We start from the raw sequence: 24,691 nt of genomic DNA on the forward strand, positions 1-24,691 counted from the left end.
ATTCTAAAGTTATGAAATTAATATCTTTGTTACAGACCATGAAAACTTCTGAGAATATCGACATAATAAAATATTTCGATAACTGGGACGAATTCCAACAAAAGATTTTTTTTTTCAAATTTGATCCATTCCATATAAATAATAATATATAAAAAAGAAAATGAATTAAAAACGGATATAGGGAAATCTGCAAGGAATAGAGCAAAATTAAGAATCCTTTTTCAATCCGACTTGCAGATCCAGAATGCACAATTCAAAGTGTCATTTCTATTAACAGGTTCCTCTTGATTGACTCACCCTCTTTAAAATTCGAGTTTCTTATGAATTTAAATCCTAATTATGCGAATTTGATATTTGCTCCACATGGTCAAGGGCTCAAATCTTTGTTTAAACCCCATACTTTTAATATCAAAAATAAAATACTAAATCTAATACTAAAACACACATACACTAGTGCATTACGTGCGTATGTTCTTAGATCTTTTTAAGCAAAACTGAATGTCTTTAAAAATACTGAAATGTTGCTGTCTGTTTACTGCGCGTATTTTTTTTGAGAGCGAATGTGTTCATTGCAAAAAATATTATGCTACATAATTTCAATCAATTCACATAAAGAAAATCAATCAAAAATATTACGAATTAGAAAAGGGTTGCTTTAGAGGTTAAAAGTTATATTTTATCTTCTTCCAAAATTTCATATAATTTTGTTGTCTTTTATCTAGTTTGTTGTTCTTTTGAAAAATAGGTTCAAAATGAGCAAATGGATCAATATCTTTTGACGGACTGGGTCCAAAAATTGCTACACATTTCAAATTTCGATGATAAAAATTTATGCCAAATGCCATCCATTTTTTTCCCCTCTCTTTGCATTTTTGAGTTCACATCTTCGCAGCCAGATTTCTCGGTTTTGTCCAACACTCAATAGAAATATACAATTATAGGGTAAAACCATATGATAAATTTCGTCTATTTAACTCCCTCGGTTTTTTTCATTTTTAAGTACAAAAAGTGATAGACACACATAATTCTAAAATGTGTTTCTCAGGCTCAAGACGACTAAAATGTAAAAATTCATAAAAATCTGGAAATTTCAAAATTTTATTTTGAGTGGAAATAAAAGCGATCTCTTCAAATAAAGAAAATTGGTTGTTAGAACTTCATAAAAATATAACTTTTTGGTAGAAAAACACAAATAGTTTTTTAATTTATTACATGTTTTTAAGATCTTTGAAAGCTTATAAATTAGAATTGCTGAATTCGGTTCAATGCGTGCTGTTTTTATGTTCAGCATGACAGTGAATAAATATTTTTCAAAACATTTGAGTTAATATCTGCGTTTTCCGAAATATTTAATTGTCACATTGTTCACACCCGATTATTTCAATAAAAAATGACAAAAATAATTCTTGTGAAAACCGAAATTTTGAAGAACTTACCTTTAAAGGACTTTTATAAGGGCTCACTGAGGTGAATCACTCTCGAAAAATGATTATTTTGTAAAATTAAACTCTGAATTGCTGATCTTTTTCAAATTTTATTTACATTACTTATTTACAATAAAATGATGCGCTTTTGATATAAAGTATTTTATTCTGCCAGTTAAAATGCTACATGTTGATTTTCTTTTGATCTAAATCTCACTTGATCCTTTGTAGTGGAATGTCTCTTTTCAGATACCATTCTAGATGATTTATCATTTTGATGTATCTTGATTTCAAAAAAAAAAAAAAAAAAAAAAATCAGCCGATACGTTAAGACTTTTCAAAGCAGTAAATATTTATATGTCGGGAAAAAATTATTACTTTAATTACTTTCCGAGTGCCAAAGGATAATTAACTATTTCAGTTTGCAATGATCGGCTCTCACAGTTAATTATTTATGGAAGAAATTTTGAAAACAGCTTTCCCAAAAAAATTTCTCAATGAAAAAATGAGTACATTTTGAAAGAAAATATAACTTACTAAAGCAGTTACAGAGTAATTCGAGTCATTATGAGGAGTCATTTTTCTCTGATGTATCTTTACGTCATGCTTCACTCAGTGTCTTTGAGCTGAAACATTTGTTACAAGTTATTTTTCTTTTTACGTCTTCCATTAAAAAATGTATTTAATATTTGCCAAAAAAAAAAAAAAAAGTGTTTTCTGGATAGAAAGTGACAAAGCGTCAAAAATCCAAACTCGACTGTTCTAGAGGGTTTTTTATCCTTATTTCTAGTGGCCTCATCTGCAAATCATTAAGACTTTCCTGGGTTATTGATAGCAGATTTGGGATCTCGCCGTTCGAACGTAAACTGATAGCCGGCCACCGCAGAAACAAAAATAAATAAGGACACTTTTTCCCGCTGCGATAGCATTCTCCCCGCTTGACTTTTCACCCGGCTTCCCCTACTTCCAGACGACAGAAGCACTGCGGCGCACAACTTTTAATTAGGAAAAGCCTTCTTTTTTCATTGCTTTGTCATCTCTCAGTAGATGCTGGAGTTCAAAAGATATCGCAATTTAAACGCGAAACTTTCCAACTGTTTTTTTTCTCTCGTATGTTGAATTAAAATGCGGGAATGATAAGAAATTCTAATTTATGAAAAATATTAATATAAAATATTTTAAATCTTTCTTTAAGTTTTTATAGAGTTTTTGACTCGGAAAGATTTTGACTTCTCAAAAATCTGAAAGAAACTGGACAGTAAATGAAATTGTTTTTAGATGCTTTAGATTAATGCGATCGAAAGAAATAAAATTTGTATGGATGAAAGGATAAAATTGTATGAAGTATAAGAACAGTGTGAATTATGATTTCCAAAAAACCTGGCATATGAACTAATTCTTCAAACTAAAAAATAAAAACCCTAATTTAAAACATTTCTGTGGATCTAACCTCTGAATTTCTTTCAATCTATTTTTAACTAATGTTTGATTTATTACTGTTTGAACTCTAATTTCAGCCATCATCAGTATTAAAAAATGACATTTGGGCCCATAAATTTAGCAGCCAGATCTTGATTGCTTTTTTAAAAAGTCACCTGACAGTCTTGATGTCACAAGCATTTCTGCTGTCCAGCTATGTCTGGAATATTTGTGATTCCTTGAACTGGTACAGCTCGTGGGAGTTCTCCCTGTAACAATTCGCAAATACATCTATTAATAATAATAAAACTTATGTTTTTCACTAAAAGATGTTCATTTTTCTTCTCGATCATGGATGAATATAACGTTTCCAAATCTGTATGATGCAGATTCGTCTTTGAAAATTTTCCCCTATACATATGTACACGAAATAAATAACTTCTTGCGCGGTTCTCTACTTTACTAACCGAGTCTTACAAACTTCAGTAACTCATTTTCATTCTCTTAAAACAATCATCAAATTCTAATGATATTTTAAATATGTTCAACTGACGATTTCGCATGAATTTTGTTCCATTTTAAAGAATCAAAAGTTTCGAAGTAACAAAAAAATCTCATCACTGACTGAAAACTGATTTTGTATCCATTATTATAGGCAAAGCCTCAGGTCTGACATTCAAAAATAGCCGTCGACTGGAATCATCCAGATCCTCATTTCATCCTTTGAATCTTTATACATAAAGCGTAGATCCAATAAAAAATATTTAATGCTGAAAGGAACGATTATATTCTATCTTATGTATCATATCATATATCTGTGTAATAATGTTGGTATTAACATCCCCTTAGATAATTAACAATAATTCCGAAAATCCTTAAATGCTTCACAATAGGCATTAATTTTTATAACTCTAAAACAATGCTTTCTTTTTGTAAAAATTTAGGATATTTCATCCCATAGCGATTTTGGATTGTGAAGTTGTATGCATCACATGAGAACTGACAGCATCAAGGATTTGACAGGAATGACCGGAATTAGGAATGTATTTGAAAAGTTGATTTGGTATTTTAAAGAGGCTCACAAAGAAAAACCAGTCTAACAGAAAAATAAAATTATACTAGGGGGGGGGGGAATGGCCTCTACTTTACCCTTTCAGCATGACTTGGTAAGGATTGTTGTCGAATAAGAAAATGTAGAAAAGTCTTTTAATCTGATTTTAATTTTATGCTAACTTTTGATGATCGTATAGTTTAAGTAATCATGATGTAAAATATATAAAAATACTGTAAAATATCTTCAAAATTGATATTTAAGATGACATCAACAGATTAGTTATAAAAATCTAGATCCTAATAACAGCAAAATTTATCTGATATAAACAAATTTGTTTTCACGTCTTAATAATGAGAATTGATAATGCTGTTAGGACAATACTAATACTCTTTTAGATGCAGGATAAAGCAGAAACACATACCAAATAGAAAAATAGAACTCTGAAAATTGAAATACATCAAAATATGTAAGCAAAGAAGCTTATGTATGATCCAAATGGTATGTATGATCCAAAGGAAAAATGTTTGTTGGCCCATTTGTTTCGTATTAGGACAAAATTGTAGGCAACTGGCTTCTTCTTATGATTGTTAAAAAGTGTTGCCAACAAGTCTAGACAAAAGAGATATAAGCTTTTATGGTTATCTCATGCATTCGCAGAAGAAGAGAAAGTGCACAAGATAAATGCAACGTATAAAAAGACTTTTCCTCAATTTATCGAATATTCCGCTTTTCATTGTATATCATTTGAGAATCATACTGAATAATTTTGACCAAATTGATGAATACAAAGATAAAAATCCCGATATCATTTCAAGAGACATTTTTTCAAGGGGAATTGCTTATTCATGACATAACTAAAGTTTCTCCGAAGAATATAAACACATTCATTTGGAAATATGTGCTATTTGTGACAATTTATTTACCAAGAACGTATTAATTTTATATGTTACTTCAGAATACTGGTTAATAATTATGGCGTACAAAAAGTGGAATCATTAATAGAATGAAATTTACTCATTCAGAAGTAAAGTTGGGCTGATTTTTTTTTTTCACTAAAACGAGCTGCATACCTAACTTCGTTGTTGTTATAAAACTATATAGTTACTTGTCATATTTTTTTTCATGCCACATCAGTCTTTTGTTGAACTATACTCGTTAATTATTTGTTTAAATAGTTTTGTCCAGGAAATTTTGAGAGAATAATTAACTTTACATAGAAATCATGGAACTATGAATTAATTTTTGCCATAAAGGTAGTAATAAGATTTATATGTAGTAGGTACTATTGAATGGTATTCTAATTCAATAATATTACTTCTTCATAGTCTCCAAACTCTACTTTTGAGCCTTTTTTCCCCTTTGATATTTCTAAGTTTCAAGCATCATTTCGATTTTCTACAAATGCATCTTAAATTTGGTTTAATTGAGGTAAATGATTATTCCACATTCTTTTGTAAATGAATGAGCAACATCTTAGATGATTCTTGTGAGCAAGCACTAGAAGATTCCCATAAACAAATAGCACGCTAATAATAGTTTGTCTTTAATAAATTAAAGATACCTTTAACATCCAAATCGATAAATTGCCTTGATTTCGAAATACCAATATAAAAAAATCACATAAAAAATGAATTTGTCTCCGATAATTTATTTTTTCATAGACTGTAGTAAAAATATTTTCTTCTAAATAATTTAATTTTAATTCATTTCATTAATCTTTTTGTTTACATTCGCGATACATTCAAATTAACAAGTAAATTCAATTTGTATAAAAATTTCTTTTTCCAATCTGATTATTATTTGTATATCTGAAATTTAAAATTAAGTTTCTTTCTCTACCTTGTTTTATAATGTAATCGAATAAACACGACATTTCAAGTTCTATGTTAACCTTTACAAGTGTTTTTACAAAATTTATCCTGTCGATATGATTACATTGACATAACTTTTTAACTACCTATTATCTTTCCAAAAACCAATGCCTGTCACCTTGCAGTTTATTGTGAATAGATTATAAAAATAATAACAACGGGAATTTCCAGGTGTTGGAAGATTTTATTGCATAATGTTATTTTTTTTTTCATCTAAAAAGATACATTCCTAACTTAGTTGCCTCTAACTTGTTTTCACTAATTAACCTCACTGTTCGGGTCAGGTCTGTTTGACTCGAAATATCTTTGAACTGCTTGTGGCAAATGATGGTATTTTTAAAGACATTTCACAATTTTTTAGTGAGGGCGTTATTTCTCTGAGAAGGGTTTTCTTTTATTTATATATTCTGAAATTTTAAAACTGTATTAATGTATCGTTCAGGTCAATATGCTAATTCTACTCGAAAGTTGATTTCTGCAAAGTATTCACTGTGATGACAAATGAATTCGTGAAAAGGAAAAGGAAACATTTTTTCTGTATGGGAAATTCAAGCAAAACTTTTGTAGACAATTTCAGAGTAAATACAGAATTAAAATATTGATAGTGAAATTTCATGCAATTTCCAAGTCGCATATTCTGGGGAAACCAGAAAAAAAAAATCAAAGCATATGATCGACATATAAATTTTAAGGGTAAAATCGAATATATGATCACTTCTGACAAACTTCTTGTAAAACAAACTATTCCTGTACTGATACTATCAAAAAAAAAAAAAAAAAAACAGAACTTCCTGAATATATGATAAACAAAGAGATGCATAACTTATGCGCTGCAACTGCTATGAATTGCATTCTGAAAAAGTACAAAAACGTCACCCTTATAAATTCAATGCATCATTATAAATAAATAAGTAACAGACCATACAAAACCCCAGGTGTATTAGACATTATAACACCAGTAAAGGAACTGTGGATAATCCATTTCTGAATACATATACTTGTAAAAGGAAAATAAATCGCTGACCTAAAATTATATTTTATGATAATTCTACTGGTAATTTTGCTTCCATCGCATTTATTTTTCTAAGTATTAATGGATTCCAAATGTACTGAAAATAATTTCAGTCTGCTTAAGAAGAGTCAGGAAAATAAAAATAAAAAATTCAAGGAAGACAAACTCTTCCCGAAGAAAGATTTGAAGAGCCGCAAATCCCCAGGAATGGAGAGTCGCAAAATACAATCGAAAAACTATAGGGTATGAGACAAAATGATTTATTATCAACTTCCGCTGTTAATTTACAGCTGAGTAATAAAGCTTTGCATTTTACGTTGTTTCTTTCAAACAATAATAATAAATGAAATATATCGTACAAAAGTTATAAAAATCGTATCTAATAGCTCCATGCAGCATATTTTTGTCAAAATAGAAAATATAAAGGAGGTTAGATTTAAAAATGCTCTAATTTATTTTTATATTAGATACAGGCACTTTATATTTATATATTTTTTACATTACTTTTCAACTGCATCTTGTTTTCTGTTAAAACAATTCTTATTTATATCAAAACACTTTTTCTGAAAACTTGGAGAACATAGATTCCTGAACTAAATATTTAATGTTCTCATCATATTGACCCGAACGTTACATTCATAAAGTAAATGCGAATAAATCAACAAGATTAAGACACAAGATAGAGATACGTCTTTCGATTCAAAAGTTTGGTCACTTTCTCTTCGTCCAGGTATCATCTGAGCCAATATGCTTGAACAGTATGACCTTTGTAAGCTACAAAGAAAGCTCAAGATTATAAACCAAAAGAAAACAAAATAACTCTTTTCAAAAACGAATTTCTCTGTCTTTTAGTGGATCTCTTTTTTTTTTTATACCTATCTGTCTGTTGTAGGTAAATTTTGGCATCAGCCTAGCGATAACTGAGCCGTCTTTCCATCCACCCACTTCTAAGTTTTCTGGATAAGCAATCGAAGATGGTACAGAATCTGATAAGTGCAGGGCATTTTATTCGCTAAGAAACTCCTGTCTTTGCAGGTCTTCGGCGGTATCTTTTGAAGTGGTGAGAACAGGGCGGAGCTTTGAGAGGCGTCAACTGGCGTGACGGATCAGGCACAGGAAAAACTTTATGTAACAAGGACCTGAGCAAAAGAGCGAGGTGTCTCTGGCGTACCGAGTGTAAAGATACCAGAACCCGGCGTTAAGAACCGCGTTAGTCCTTGCCAACTTCTGAGACAGCGCGGCGATACGCTTATTTTTCATGAAACCGAATACACAGCCGTCGCCAAAGAGGCGCTGGCATCTGACGGTGTTTAATACCACTATTCATAAACTTAGCTCTTGATTGTGCGTAATTGCTCAAAACTTCTGTAAAATAAAATTCTCACAAAAAAAAAAAAAAAAAAACTCACTACTCATTCAATTATTGCAGAATTTCTGAAAGGAAAATCCTTAAAAAGTTGCACAAAATGAGTAGGAAATTTTATCCAAGGTAGTAATGATTTTGTTCTCGTAAGAAAGATGAATTTCTTTCAGTTGGATACCTGATTGTGAATTCCAGACTTAATTCAACAATTACTAATGATTCACTGGAATAAGAATTAGGTGAACTAGGGTGAATTAGGGGCGTATAATTTATAAGACTTGATTTTATTCCAGAAAATTTTTTTAAATCGTTAAAAATATTAGATGGAAAACAAAGTTCTTGTCAGCAATTTGTAATAAAAAAGGGTGCAAAATAAAACAAAAACTATCATCTCAGAAATAAATTATAAATTGTTATTTATAACACTTCCCAACTACACGGCAATTATTGGTAAACTTATTTTTAAAAGATCGGAATTTTCGAGTTGAAAGAACTGACGGTTTCCTTTTTTGAAGGTGGGGAGATTCGGTCACCTGAAGTGTTCGGTTTGTTTTTATTCTAGAGATTCTGAACAGACAGGCGGAAATTAGCCGGAGCAAGACAGAGCTGGTATAGAAGATGGTTTCGAATTTCATAACCCAGTTACTGAATCGTTAGATACTACTAATTTTCGTAATGTGCGTTCTAGGGTTATCTTGGAGATAAAGTATGTTCTTGTGGTTCATAAGCGATGTCCTTTTATGCTTCAAGATTTCATGAAAACGGCCCAAATAATCACTGTGTTCTTCGATACTGATTACTTCTCTACTTGGAAAAAAGTAATGAAACATTATTCTACGATGATCCCAAAGATCAGTCCTCGCACAGAACAATCACTAACAGGATTATCGAAAGGAATATAAATAGTATATCCATTTTTCATTACACTCGGAAAAATAATTTTGAATTAATTTTCAACTGCATCGACTTGTTTACTTCTCCAAAAAAATAAATATTTGTAATTGTTTTAAGTGGAATTTCCTCGAAAAATTAATCCACATCTTCCTATAACTCTATAGTACTTTTAACAATCAAAATTGGAAAATAAATAAGTAAAACGTCAAATTGTGCAGTCGTCTTGAATGGTGCCTGAAAGGAGATATTTTAGTGCAAAGATTTAAATAAGCGATTGTGATTTCCCTCTCTGAATAGCAATGATAGACAAATCCTAACAAGTTTGACCATCATGAAGTAAGTTGAGTGATGTGGAGGCCATTTATCATTTTCGAATCTAACAAGGAGAGGGCACATGTTAGGACATTGAGTTTGAATGAGATTCGTTGTCGTTGTTGTTTATAATGGCACTTGCCATCGACATGCTCACTGACGAAGTCAGCGATTTTAAGCCAAGAGAGCGTCTCTTGTTTTAATAGCGCCAACTAGGGCCAAGAGTATGTCTTAGCTATTCACGCATCACATTCACTTGCATAACCCCTTTTTACAGGGGGTCAAATTTACACATCTCACAGATAGAACAGACGAAGAACAACCATGCCCGAAGCGGGACTCGAACCCAGGGCGCCCAGTTCACGGAGAAGACGCGCAACCCCTATGCCAGCACGCCGACTTGAATGAGATTTAGCATAATTAGTATGCTTTTGGGATGTTCATTCATTAAAATATAAATGCGCAAAAGTCAGCCAATTCCGAAAAAATGACTCTCAAACTTTCACTATAGCTTATATATTTGTAATGTGGCCCCCTCCCCCTCCTTCCCCTGTTCCACCCGCCGCCACCGAGCGTCCGAACAGTCCACTGGCTTAGTTTTCACGAGGCCAGGGTTCGGTCCTAAACTAGAGTTTTTTAATTTTCAATTTGTTTTCTTTCAAAATTATTTCAAATTAATTTAACTAGTTACTATTAGTTTTAATCAATATGTTTTAATTTTTTATGTAAAAATATTTATTTTTCTAATTTTTGAATGATAATTTTTTATAAGAAAAATAGTTATAAATTTACATGCGTATTTTAAAATATGCATAAAAATTATATAAATTAAATGAATAATTTAAAGATTGTTTTAATTAATGTTTTACTCAGTTTTTCATGCAAAAATAAATGTTTTGTATCTTAATATGTAAATCATAATCACGATTTTCTAAAGAAAGGTAAATATTTTTTTGAAAGTAAATGAAATTTCCCTTTAAGATTTCTCTTGGGGATAATCATTATTTATCAATTGTCCAAGATGTCAAAATGTCTTGTTTCCAATGTTTTTATGATAATTACTATTCTGGTTATTACATCTAATATAAAATTGATGAAATATTTTTATGATGTCAGTAATTATTATTTATCATCATTTAAGTTATAATCGTGATTATTTTTCCTGTTTAAAAATAAAATTAGGATTCAAGTAATAGATGAATGAACATTTGTTTTTGCATTAGAAAAGAGTGACAGATTATTAAACTGTCTATAAGCTGTTAGTTTTATTTAAATTATTTTTATAATTTTTTTTTCAAAAGACGCTTTTATTTTTAAAAATTATTTTTCTTCTAAAAATTAAATTATAATTCAGATATTAAAAGAAAATACATTTATTTTTACATGCGAAAATGAATAACATATTCATTGAAACCATTTTTAAATTGTTAATTTTATTTAAGTGATTTTGAATAGTTCAAAAAATGCATTTTTATTTCTAATTATTTTAGTTCTGAAAATTAGATTATAATCCAAGAATTAGGAGAATAAATATTTATGTTTGAGCAAAAAGTGGAAACATATTAATATAAATTATTTATAAATAGTTAAATTATTTTGAAATAATTTTAAATGAAAACAAATAAGAAAAATTTTAGCCAAGGACAGAACACAGGGTTAATGATTGCTAAACTAACAATATAACGACTATGCTGTTCGGGTGCAAAGAGAACGGTGCATATTATTAGTATATAAACTATAATGAAAATTTGAAGGCCATTTTTTCGCTACCAATCTACTGAATCTCATCCCGAACTCAATTTTTCCGCCCGTGCCCTCTCCTTGTAAGTCCATTCAGGTATTTCTTCATACCTGTGGGAAATCACCCCACGCGACTACTGAGTTTGTAAATCGATGGCTGATCTTCAATTAATCTAGCCATGCCCTTCTCATTAGGACCGTCTTAGCCGATGAACTAATTAGGCCCAGGGGTGCTAATGATCCAATCCTATAATGATATACGTTTACTACAGTAAATATTTTATTTCTTGTTCGTCATTATAAAGACAATTTATGTTTAGTTATTTAAGTATTTTAGGTACAAAATATTTCAAATTAGAATATATAAAATGAGAACATTTTGTTGACAAATTCTTATTACATAAATTAAGATATATATTCTTTAGTGCCCTTAAAGTTTAAACGCTCAGTGACTCTGTTTTCAGTAATCATATTATAAAAGAATGATTTGTTTCAGTAAAAAATATTTTTATATTAATTGCAGATTAATCCTTTCCACTTTAATTTAAAACATAAATTCCACGGGAGCTAACAGAAAATTAAAGAGATACATATTACGTTATGACTGAAGGCCTTTATAATATTATGAGTGAATTGTATGGCTATCAAAATTTTAAAATATTTTGATGAAGAATCTATTAAAGTAGGAATTGCATAAAATATTTAATTATTAAAATTTTAACGAACATTAAAATTGGCGAATTGGCTGGTCGCCAAAGGCGGCTAGTATAAAATAAACCAAAAATTATTCATACGTATTTTAATCGCGTAAACAATTTTAAGAATGTTAAATAAACTACAAAGTTTTCACATGCATATAACTATTGTTGCATTTAATTATATGTTGTTATATAATTCAAATATATAATATTTATTTATTAGAAAATATTTTTCTTGAGTTATAAATTGAATTGCTTGTTTACTTTTCTATCAAATAAATAAAAAGTTTTTTTTTTAATTTCTTTAAAAAGTACGGTGCTTATATATATTTTATTATTCTAATTTAAATAATAAATTTGTTGTATTTTATATTAAACAAATATGTAGAAAAGAACAGAAAAAATTACATTCCTCATAATATAACCAATAAAATTAAACATTACATAATCAGAGGTGGCGGAAGCTGCTTTATAAATTTGTGTTTTGAAAAGGCACTGAATTGCAAAATTATAGAGAGCTAGTTAGAGAACAAATGACTTCTTTACTTTTTTCTTTTGCTCTTCAACTTGATAAAATAATTACAATTGAGTAAGTATTTGAGTTTGGCCATAGCCTATCAAATTCTCAGTTAAGGCTTTAATAGGTGCCAAATGAATGCAGCCCAGGTTAGATAAAATTTGATAAGATATTCCTGTTTTTACTTTATGGCATTTGGTCCTCAAGCCTATTACGAAATTTGGCACAATTTATCCCTGCCGTAAATCATTTCAATCAATGTCTTCTCTGTTACTTCCTAAGGCGGAATTAATCGTGGTTACAGCGCGCTGAAAGCATTATGTTTAGGTTTTCAATGGAACTAAATAATGTGATAAATTTTAGAAATTTCAACGGAAATTTTATCCACTCTATGAAACAATTAAAAGTTGCAAACAAATAAACTGCTAGGACCTTGATGTTTCCAAATCGATAGCGGTTATGCTACTGTAATAATAATAGACTATTGCCATTGTCTGAAGCGTCTGATTTCTAGCAACAATTTTGCCAATCATTTTATACTAAAGAGATTGTTCCTTTTAGGAAAATAGAGTTTAAACTTTAATTCTTTCAACGGATTTTTTTGAAAATAATTTGTTTAAGATAAAAACAATAATAACGTAATAAACAATAATAATAGTTTTAGTCAAAAACAAAGTAGCAACTGTTACTATTGATAAGCTCCTATTAATCGTGGGAATTAATGAAACTCAAACTAAGTCTGTATAAAAAAAATAAAAAAATCTGTTACGAATACAATATTTGCAAGAAACAGAAATGGCTTTTTCAAACTTTATATGAATATATCAATAATGTGCTCTCTTATATTTTCTTATAAAGCATAAGAATGATAGCAAATGACTTCTGCAAAGATTTCTATATTTGGTCCTTTACTTCTTCATATAAAATATTTTCATCTGATTTTTTTTTTATTATTATTTTGTAAAATATCAGTTATGCCCTTATTCTATTAATCAAGTAATTCTTAAAATATAAAATAGATTTTCTAAATAAACTTTACTTACATTCCCCGTCACTGAAATATAAAAACCTTTGCAAAGATTATAGTTAGGGATGTACTGGCGAAAATAGAAAATCCTGCTTAAGAGCAGAGTATTATTCTGTATATATTTCGACATTTGTAACTTTTACGCTTGGAGGCCGAATTAAGTATCAGTATCACTGCGGAATGGTTTTTAAGTTGCAGTTGATACTTTTTAAATTTCTAAATGAAAATTAACAGCGAAGCAAAATTTGCTTCTGTTTTTCATAAACATATTTTATAGTATGACCAGCAGCAAAATTTAGAAATTTTCAGCAAATTAATTGATTAACTGAAAGACATGAAATCAATATACATATATATATTTTAAATAAAAATATATGAAATTAAAACATTCTGGTTCAGTTTCAATTACAAATTTCCACCTCCTTATTTATTTATCACAGAATCTACGTGTTCATAACAACTTTAAAAAAAAGGAGGGGGGGGGGGACAGAGAATCATCCAATAAAAATTTTGTTTCGAATGAAAAATAAGATGTTTCAAACGAATTTCTACAAAGCAATGTTTATCCCACACCAAATTTCCGTTTTCAGTTATTCCGACTATCGTATCAGCCATTAGCAATGAATGGAGCTTTTCATCGTGCCATTTTTAACAGGTTTCTTTGGAGCTGGGGGAGCGGGAAGTCGCTCCTGAGTGACACATGAGATTCTAGAATGCCAACAGTTTGGAAATGTTTCGTTCGGTCAACTTGTCGGTTGCGCTCAAGCACGGTTGTTTCTTTTTCAGGAAATTGTTTACTTTTCACAGTAATCCTAGAAGGTGATTTTTGAGACTCACAAAGTGAGTGGTTGGTGACATCCAGCACTGAACTGGACTTTTCATACTGTTTGTAATATATTTAACTTAAGTTAAATACTTAATGATGTATTAATGCACTAAACTGGCAGTTACACACATTCTGTTAATTATGAACTCTAAATTAAATTGTTGGTCTTTTTCAGGCAAAGGACTGAAATGACATCATCAAATCAATAAACGTAATCGGGATTTATAAAATTCCTTAAACTGTTGATAAGATACCAAAATACAGATGCGTAAATAGAACACTGAAAGCTCCTAGAAAATGTTTAGTATAAATCCCGTTTTTCATTCATGGAGGATAAGGCAGCAGTAGTTCTTATGCATTTCTTTCTGGAGAGCCTTAAGGTAGTGGACCTCTGTCATTTTCTTATCCTGGCGTTTATTGTTACCTTACTGGTGACGTATATATTTTGAATAAGTTCACCTTGTAGGATATTTCTGTTACATCTAGATACACCACATGGTATACAGATACATAAAAATTCAAGCTGTAATAAATCAACCTTTCTGGGTTTTGTTTTTTCAGTTCTATTCTCTACTATAATGAAAAATATCAGTTGTAGCTAAGGTAATTATAATGCATTACCCCAAAATATAAAGAAATAAAGTCTCAATTTCATTTTAGCAAAACTCTGCATACGAATGTTTTCAGTGGTCTTATCTGACTCCCGAAGATACCTGTGGAAAAAGGTGAAATAGAGAGAATAAGAAAAATTCATTGGTGTTTAGCATAAGCATATCTAAGGGTAATCTAATTTTGGTAACAAAACATATGCAGATAAAGAACAATAACAGACGCAAAAGAAATATTGATAAAAAAAAAGACAGAAAGCAAAATACTCAATATTCTCTAAAATATAAAACAAAACAGAGGGACAAACGAAGAAACTATTGAAAAATGTAGTTTTAAAACGCAGATCAATGTGCCGAAAAATTCGAAGCAAAGTTCAGACTGAGAAGAAAAATCCAACTGGAGGAAAATCATAAATAATAAATAAATAAAATCATTTAAGTCTGAAAAATAAATGAAAAATGAATTTCTTTTAGTTTTGACCTAATCTTGAATTATTTGAGATGAGAGGCTACAGATGAATGAGATGAATAGAAGAACGATACAAATAAAAGACACACTTAATATGACGCAAAGCGAATCACAAAGATTCAAATACTTCGTAACAGGAAAACAATTGAATATTTTCTACAAAATCGAATCAACAAAGGATTGAGTTGCGACATTTAATGGTGGTTACTTCGGAACAGAATTTGGTTAGACTCGTCTTGAGGATCCATCATGAAAGCTTTAGCGTCTTCCAAGACAAATTTGAATTTTAAAGGCAACTGAGAAGCAATTCATCCGCAATTCAACTGAAAAATTTGGCAATTACGGGGGAAATGATGGGAATGAGAATTTTAAATTAACTTAACGAAAATTAACTTGTTCTTTTGAACTCAGAATCTTATTTTAGAGAAAGAAATTCAATTTTAAATCAAATTTTGACTTCAATATAAAGATAATTTTCTCAACATCGATAGTATGTTAATAATTTTAACTGAAATATGTTCCATTGAAGCTAGTTAGATTTACATATTCATATTTTAAGTCTTTACTTCTAAACGGATATTTATAACAAACGGAACAACAAAAATACGAGGAGGCGAAATGCTTATATCCTAACATAAGATTCATTTTTCAAATAATACTGTTTGATTTAATTAAAATTTTCGATCTATTCATTTGAGATAGAACAATATTTAACAAAAGTTGTTCAACTATTACATATTGCCGCCGTTTTTATATTTGAATAGAAAAACATAATTGATTCGAGCAACATGGATAATTCACTTGAGATTAAATAGAATCAAATGATCTAATGAAATATTCAATTTAAAGAAAAATCTGAAGATTTCTACCAAATATAGAAAGATACAAACGACTTCTTAGTCAATAGCGTAAAGCGGCTAGCCGGAGCCTCCGAGAAAGCAGCTCCGGCGGCCCTGCCGAAACCCCTTCAATGAAAAGCTAAGGTCCTTTTTAAAGATGTGGGCCTCTGTGGGAGAGAGAAGTATTCCTTTTAGTAAAGGGAAGAATGTTTTAGGGTTCCTCGAGGTATGTTATTCAAACCAATAGCATATTGGTGTTTTCTTCTGTCTGACAAATTATGAATGAAGCATTATTCCTATTTCAAAAGAAGAGAGAAAGAAATGGTTTTACCGGAGTTTCATAAATTCCAAATTATCATTTTTAAGGACGTGTCGGAGGGAGGGGAGGAGGAAGGCTGCAGTGTATTCAATGATTTACATTTATTTGATTACAAATTTTTTTATGAATGCATTTAATGGAATGCAAATCAGTTTATAATTTTCTAGAGTATCAAAATTTAATATGACTAACTATCCGAATTTCTTATATAAAACTTTTTCAAGTGGTTAAAATTATTAAAAATATTAACATAGTGGTAAAAATAATTATTAAAATGTTCCAATTTCTTTGAAAATTTTCGGAACAATTTTATAAATTGCTTCAATGTCTCTGTGGAATGACCTTAAATACCTTTTAAATAAAAGAGCCGGTTTACTTAATAAACACATTGTACAATATCCTGTGTTAATGTGAGAAGAAAATGTAATATATCGTTTTTTTGCCATATTGCAGGAAATACAGACCATTTGGAAAAAATTTACCAAATTTGGTATAAATATACTATGAAGAGTATAAATAACCACCTCGAAGCGACTTTTTAAATTTTTCTTGGAATTTTAATTAATTAAAATACTAGAGAAATTTCGATGTTTTAGGTAAAAACTTCGTACAAAAGTAATTTTGGTGGAAATAGTATCATACAAAATTAATTTTTTACCATCTTAAAATTTAAAAAAAAATAAGTATCTTTTTGATTATATAAATTTAGTTGCTGCTCAACTTTTTCATGGTTTAAACAATTATTTATAAATGATTTGTAATTTTTACTATAGAAATCTAAGTCAAACTTATTGCTTTGTTTCATCAAATCTTTAAATCATTTGTTTACTTTTTCTGTTGGAGAAAGGTCATTATATCCTAGATAATTCTTTGACCAAGAAATTTATTTTACACTTAAGCTATGAGAATGTAATTTCATAGTTTACTTCATATTAGATTTCTTTTCATTTTTTCTCTGTATGATTATAAGTAAAGGTAATTTTGATTGCAGGATTATATTTGTTATATATTTGTTATATGATATTTATTGATGAATTATTTACGCAACTTCTAAAATATAAATATTTCTAACTCATAAGAAAATGTCAATTTTTCTTACTTTAAGAGTTAAAAGGTTGTATTTATTAATTTATATTATTCATTCATGCGATTTAACTAGTTTAAATAAATTTTTAATTCCCAAATAAATGCAAGTATTATAATAGCATATAATTTGATTCATGCGTGTATTTGATTCATGCAAGTATTATAATTTGATTCATGCGTGCTTTAAAGCTAAAAATCTTTAGAGGTCAGATATACTTTTTTGCTGAAAATTTAGCCTTTTAAAATATTTTACAGCTCATTAATGCCGGCTTTTAGTACGTAACCCCTGCTATTATGATCATATGATCTTTTATTGCTTCATAATCACATTTGACATGCGATGCATTTATATATATATATATATATATATATATATATATATATATATATATATATATATATATATATATATATATATATATATATATATATATATATATATATATATATATATAAATGAATGATGTAGTTGACTGCTGTGATTGCTACTTTTTTTTAAATTTTGAATTACATACGTATATGTGATTGTGAATTTCAAGCGATTATAATAACTACAGAGTAAAACATCTGCAGCATTAATTTATTATTTTATTTTAGGTATAGTTTTAAAATGTACTTTATAGTGAGTTAACTAATGGGTAATTATTTTTAATATGAATTCATTCTTGTTTAATATGATAAATAATTTATTTAATTCTGGCATTTTTAGAACTCAACTTTTTTAACAGTTAAATATTAGAGACACAGTTATTTATAAAACAGCTAGAACGTCTTTATTTCTGTGTTTTTTTCTAGCTGAATTAATAAATATCATATTAAAATTTCTTTGAAACTCCTGTTTGAGACAGTTAAAACACTATAATGGTGATGCTATTTAAATTGAGATGAATATTACTTCACCAACTCTTTTTGTAAGAAAAGCGGTTTTTAGTTTCTTTAGATATATAAAACAATATAAGCGCATTTGCTTCACTTTTATTAATTCATACCAAAGCTTAGGTGTCTTTTACTTTTTGTCAGAATCATAGAAAGAAAAATATACCTGAGCTAAGAAGAACGATTTTGAATAATTGTAACATTTGAATAATATAGAAAAAGTTAACTCCCTGTTCAGAAAGATTGTCCAACCGAACCCTAAATTAACGAAAAATTATTAAATAAAAACTTTTAAGTCGTTCTTTTTAAAGTAAAAGAAGTCGTTCCATAGCTGAAATTTTTTTCATTTAGTAAAACATTAGTTTTTAGTATTTATTGCAATGTGACAACTATTCATGAACACAATATCAACAAACATTCATTCCTGAATTTCTCTCATCTATTATTTCCAAAACGGAAGGTATCAGGAATTTTAATGCTGTCAAAGTAAAACTATTAAAATTTCGTTCAAAATTTAGAAATCTGCAGACTAGTCTTTTAATCAGCCTTTAATACTTCATTAACACTTTTTTTCTGTTGACAAAATTCCTGCAATTTGAAATAAATTTCGATTACCTTCCAAAAAGAAATGGTAACACTGTACCCCTATTTGAATTATCTCCCTTGTTAAGCAAGCTTCAAAATGAACGACACTCCTTTTTGAAATCTGTGATGGCATAATCCATAATGGCCAGATGTCATCTGCGACGGCATCTATCAAAACAAAAGCGTTCTTTGCAACCAGCTTTCCAGTTAAGTTACATCTCGTAGTGAACGCCAACCCCACCGACTTTCCACGAAAAGTGTTGTGTTCGTCTCAGTGCCGCTTATAATTAGAAACCAGCGGCAACTCAAGCAAAAGGGTTGAGTCAATTATTTAGCGTCACTTCTAAAACGTAAAGGTTCCTTCGGCGCACTTTTAACTTCTCTAATGACCGAAATGAATCGTCTATTTTTTTTCTTTATCACAGACAAAATAGGGAACCTTAGACGATCCACTATGCGTTTGAATTGTTTGAAAAAGCAGAAAAGATGGACAAAAAATATGTCATGGAAGTCGCTATGAGAGCGAGGACTTGCAGAAAAAAATCTCGTTACGCTACATTGAGCTGAAAAAACAACACCGGTATATTTCTACGAATACATGTTACAAGTTTTTAACGATAAAACGGAAGCTCGTTAACCGTTTCCTTTTCATTAAAGCGAATGTAAAGACTTCTATATGAGAAAAGATTGCCATTTGTTGGTTTTGAATATTTCGGTGAAATGAAACTCTTTTTTAATTAAAACTATCAAAAGTTTTCTGACCTTCTTCCCTGAAGCTTCCCACTAGTTGCTTCTAATTATTTGGGGGGGGGGGGGGGGCGGAGGAGAAGAATCGTTGGAAAATGCGAGGGTCCAGTGATACCAATAAGTCTAACTGTAGTATAAATATAATTATGTAATTAATGGCATATGGAATATATTACATCTTTTTTTGATATTTTATCTGCATCAGAATGGCAACATTAAAAGTCAATAAATTGTTGAAAATGCATATCAGTTTTCGTGTAAACAGCTAACTCACCACTAAAACATATCTAGTGTTTAAATTCTCTACTTTTAATGAACTATCCGATTTTTTTTTAGACATTTTCTCATAGAATAATTAAAGGACGAATTAGATTTTCTTTTTATCCAGATTCGTAGCCAAACTTCAGTGTTTTGTTCCAATTTCAGTTCATTTAGAATACAACCAATTTATTGAAAACTATCAGAAAAAAAGAGAAGTGTTTTCACACTATGTGTATTGAGATAGTTTGTGAAGTCAAATGAAAAATCTTTTTTTCTGATATTTTGATTAATTTCGGGTAGTAAGAGGACTCATTCAGCCTTTTATATTTAGGAGAAACGCACTCTTTATCATAGTTTCTGAAAGTCTACTTATTTCATTTATTTTCTAAGCGTACTTTTTTTGATTTTCCTTTTATGGAAACAAATTCACCTTCAAAGGAATTTATATCATTGATTTCAATTTATTCCCAATGGCTCATTCTCATAAACTTCATGGAAACAAGGACTTTATTTGCATTTTAAGTTTATTCGCAGAAATTAAAAAAGTGAGAAAAAATGCAGGCGATTGCATAAATGTCGACTGTCTTTTTCATTATGACTTTTCAGTCTACACTTCCGTCAAAAAATTCACGAATTCTTTAGTAAAGAATATTTTGTCCTTTCATTTCATTCAGCCAATGAAATTAGTAGAAAACTGACTTTTAAATTCTTTCAAATCTTACCAGAAGACATAAATTTCGGAATTCCATAATCTTACCACAAAAAATAATTTGCAGCACAATAAATTGACGTTTTACTGCTAAAAGTCATTCCTGGCTCAAAATTATTAATCTGAAGATCTTTCTAGGTCGCAGAAGTAACGAAATAAATTTCATTTCACTGTATTGATTCATTAAAAATATAAATTTTATGTTTTAATTACTTTCTGCTTTACAGTCATTAATTTATAACTCATTCTTATAAGCATTCTGAAATCTTAAATTAATTACTACCAGATAGATTCACTCCTATGGAATCATAAATTTTTATCAGTAGAAAGTTAAATTCTGAAAATATTAAAGTAGAATACTTTCATTGAGAGCACGCACCATAGCGTACAAGATTTCAACACTCTAGCACATCAGGAAGTGAGTGAAAAATTGATTAAAAATACCATCGCTTCCAAATTCCATATGCAGGCGTTTATTTGTAAAGGTTTTTTAATTAATTTCATTTTTGATCATTTACTTACACTAGCGTTAGTCTAAAAAGCGATATAAACTTGGAAATTGCAAAGTAAAAAGGAGTATTCATTACACAAGATTTCAAAAACATCGAATTTAAATAAAAAATCTTCTGAAATTGCCATTATGGAAATTTCAGAATATATTTGTGGAATATGCAATTTGAATCTTCTTTCTGATTGTCAAGCTCTATTAAAAAAATTAGTTACTTCACTCTTCACCTCACCTATTCTCACTTGATCCTATTTATGATTAGTTGACATTTTTTCTTTTATCATATTAAAAGGCGCTAGAAATGAAGTGAAAACAGAATGGAGCTTATTTGCTTCCACTTAATTTCTTTATATTATTATTTATATATTCATTGCGGGTTGCCAAGAAGAAATTAAGGACTTGTTCCCACATATCTTTGGTATTAAGTATTTGATCTTATTTCACTATCATAGCAAGTAATCACTGCCGTAATATATTTATAGGTTCATTTCAAAAATAACATTCTCAAAAAATACTAGGAATTAAATATCATCTTTTGGTCTCCTTACTATATTTTGGCTGATGGCGCAAATGATTCGGTAAATGATATTTTCGTTTCCTTCCTGAAATGTTGTAGTCATCTTTATTATAAATTTTCGACAGAATTATTCAGTAGGCTGGAATGAACTTAGCAAAACAGTTTGATAAATTTACAGCTTATATACAATTTTAAGGCCAAATAGTGATACAATATGCGTATATTTTGAAGTGAAGACAGAATTCAAATCCATAATACATATTCCTAACATATTAAAAGAACGAACAAATGTCGAATATATTAAAGATCAAATTGAAAGGTGTGCTTTCGAATCATGCAATAATTAATATAAATACTGCCGAAAAAATTAAGAATGTGATATATAACTTGAGATCTGATGTAATATGACGTTACGGGAACTTAGAATTAATAAATGAACTCCCTGATAATAATTATAATAAAATTTGGGTGTCAATCTGCATACTAAACCGGTTGTGCAGTCATTTTTATCAGTATTCAAAGAGACATTTTTCAACCCCATAACACTCACCTCCATATAATGGCCGTCAGTCAACATGCTCTGCAAAATCGATATTTTTTCATCTGCGAGATCACCAGATCATTTTCTCATGGTGCACATGGAACATTATTAGTCAATAAAAGCAGCGTCTGCCAAAATCAGCACTAAACCTAGCAGAATTGATTAAGTGCAACAGGCATGGTACTCCATCCCACAAAATAACATTCGGCAACTGTATGATGCAATGCATAAGCGTTTGCATGCTTGCACTCAAACCTGGCAATTGCATCGATTATTAATATATCACTAATTCATATTTGAAATTACTCTTCTCGCGTATACTTTACCCTGCAACATTGAAATTTTAATCAAAATGAATATGTTGTTTAGACAAATGTTTTGCCTAAATTTCATTTCTCTAAATTAATTTTCTCTAGGTGGGATCTCATTTTTACCAGTGTATTCGCAAAATTAAAATTAAGCTTTTTGTAGGAATAACTTGTAAAAATCATAAAATATATAAATCCCATGCTTCGTCTATTTATTTCATAATGAATTATCCAAAGCTTGATTTTTATTTTTTACTTTTTACAGAAACTCAAAGTTGCGGTGAAGTTAATCAACTTGGTGGTGTATTCGTCAATGGAAGACCACTACCAAACGCCATTCGTCTTCAAATTGTCGAATTAGCCCAGCTAGGAGTACGTCCTTGTGACATATCGCGACAATTGAGAGTGTCACATGGATGCGTTTCCAAAATACTTGCCAAGTATCATGAAACTGGTTCAATCCTGCCTGGAGCTATAGGAGGAAGTAAGCCCCGAGTGACAACTCCAAAAGTGGTAGCCTACATAAGAGAACTGAAGCAAAAAGATCCAGGAATTTTTGCTTGGGAAATTCGAGATAAGCTGCTAGTCGACCGCATATGCGACAAATTCAACGTACCATCAGTGAGCAGTATAAGCAGGATTTTGAGACATAAAATTGGCACGAATAGCTCCTACGATGGAATAGATAGAGAAGCTGCCCGGCATCTTTACAATGGCTTTTATTCCTATCCTCGCAATGTAAGTCAATCTCAGCAACAACCTTCCCCAGCTCACTCATCGCCTGTTTTGCTTGCAATTACAAACAATGAGAATGTCAACTCGCCATCCAACCTTCCTCCCAGAGCTTGGCCTTCCGCTCATTCGGTTTCGGATTTATTAGGTCACTCGATCGGTTTCCAGACCAGCAGTCCTGTTCCGATTCCCCCAGGTAGTCAATTCACCCAGTTTGCAACACCGGATGCAGCAGCAGCAGCTGTTGCTCACGCGGCACAAAATTATAATTATTATATGTATCACTTACATGGTCACCATCATCATCAAACCAGCAGTATCCCAAGCTTTGTGCCAAGTGTTCCGCAGCCACCACAAAATTTGTCTCTTTCATAAAGGTGCTGTTTGCTTGCTTGAACGATTTATGAAGCTCCACCTTAGACAAAATAGATTATCTAAATCTGAGTGCAATGGTTATTAGAGGAGAATTTGGCTATTCTTCATGCAGATACCTTCATCTGTTTATGAACTATTATCTTTATCAGAATACTTTATAGAATTATTTTTTTAAGGTTTGACGTGCTGACATGGAAGCTTAGATCTTTATGCACATTATCTCAATGATTTATATTTTTAAGAAGTACACAAGAATATGACACAGTTTCCTACATAATAAAATTGTTAGCGATCCGTTTTTCTACAAATTATTATTCAAACATGCCAGAGTTTTTATCTTTTATTAATAACAAGAGCCTTTTTTAATGAGAGCAGTTCAATACTTAAAAGTCAATACTTAATAATAGGAGATAATAATGTTATTCCTAAAATCTTGTTAAATAGTCCTTTTGCACGGATGCACCCTTCTAAATTAAATTGCCAATTCCTTTCATTCTATTTGATACTAGATTTAAGGATAGAATAATAGAGTTTGATAAATAGGGCTTTTCTTTAGTTTTCTTGATTATTCATACACTGATTCTAAAATAATCTTGCAGAAATAAAATATATTGAGAAATGCAAATAATTTAGACAGTATAAAACAATGCATGGAGAATCAAATGACCCGGAAAATTGATCTTTTCTTTTCCTTCCCAGCAAAGAATTCTTGATGTACTTCTTTTAATTATATTTTAATTATATTAAGTACGCTTGAATGGGCTTATCGAAAAAGGACTGATATATTTATAGTTTATATACATTTTTAGGCCAAATGGTGTCTTCTGATGATACTATCTGCGTATATTTTGGATTGAAGACAGAATTCAAACCTTGTCATACATTCAAAATATGTTGAAAGACCGAAGAGATGTTGAATGGAGTAAAACATCTATATGAAAGCTGCGTTTTCGTTGATGTATCAATTACTACGAATATTTATGAGTGCTGCAAAAATGAGGAATGTGATAAATAACTTGAGATAAATGATGTTGCGGGATCTTGTAATTAAGAA

General features: G+C 30.0%; 1 protein-coding gene across 1 annotated transcript in view; it reads left to right on the top strand.

Annotated features, from left to right (window-relative positions):
• Positions 1-24,394, top strand: part of LOC129959561 (paired box protein Pax-1-like) — a 39,919-nt gene extending 15,525 nt beyond the window's left edge. The window contains exon 2 of the mRNA XM_056072473.1: positions 22,796-24,394. Within this exon, the coding sequence (XP_055928448.1) occupies positions 22,796-23,637 (842 nt within the window). The 3' untranslated portion in view covers positions 23,638-24,394. The remainder of the gene's footprint in view (positions 1-22,795) is intronic.
• The last annotated feature ends 297 nt before the right edge of the window (positions 24,395-24,691 follow it).

This window comes from Argiope bruennichi, chromosome X1 (assembly GCF_947563725.1).
Source record: "Argiope bruennichi chromosome X1, qqArgBrue1.1, whole genome shotgun sequence".
Lineage (NCBI taxonomy): Eukaryota > Metazoa > Arthropoda > Arachnida > Araneae > Araneidae > Argiope > Argiope bruennichi.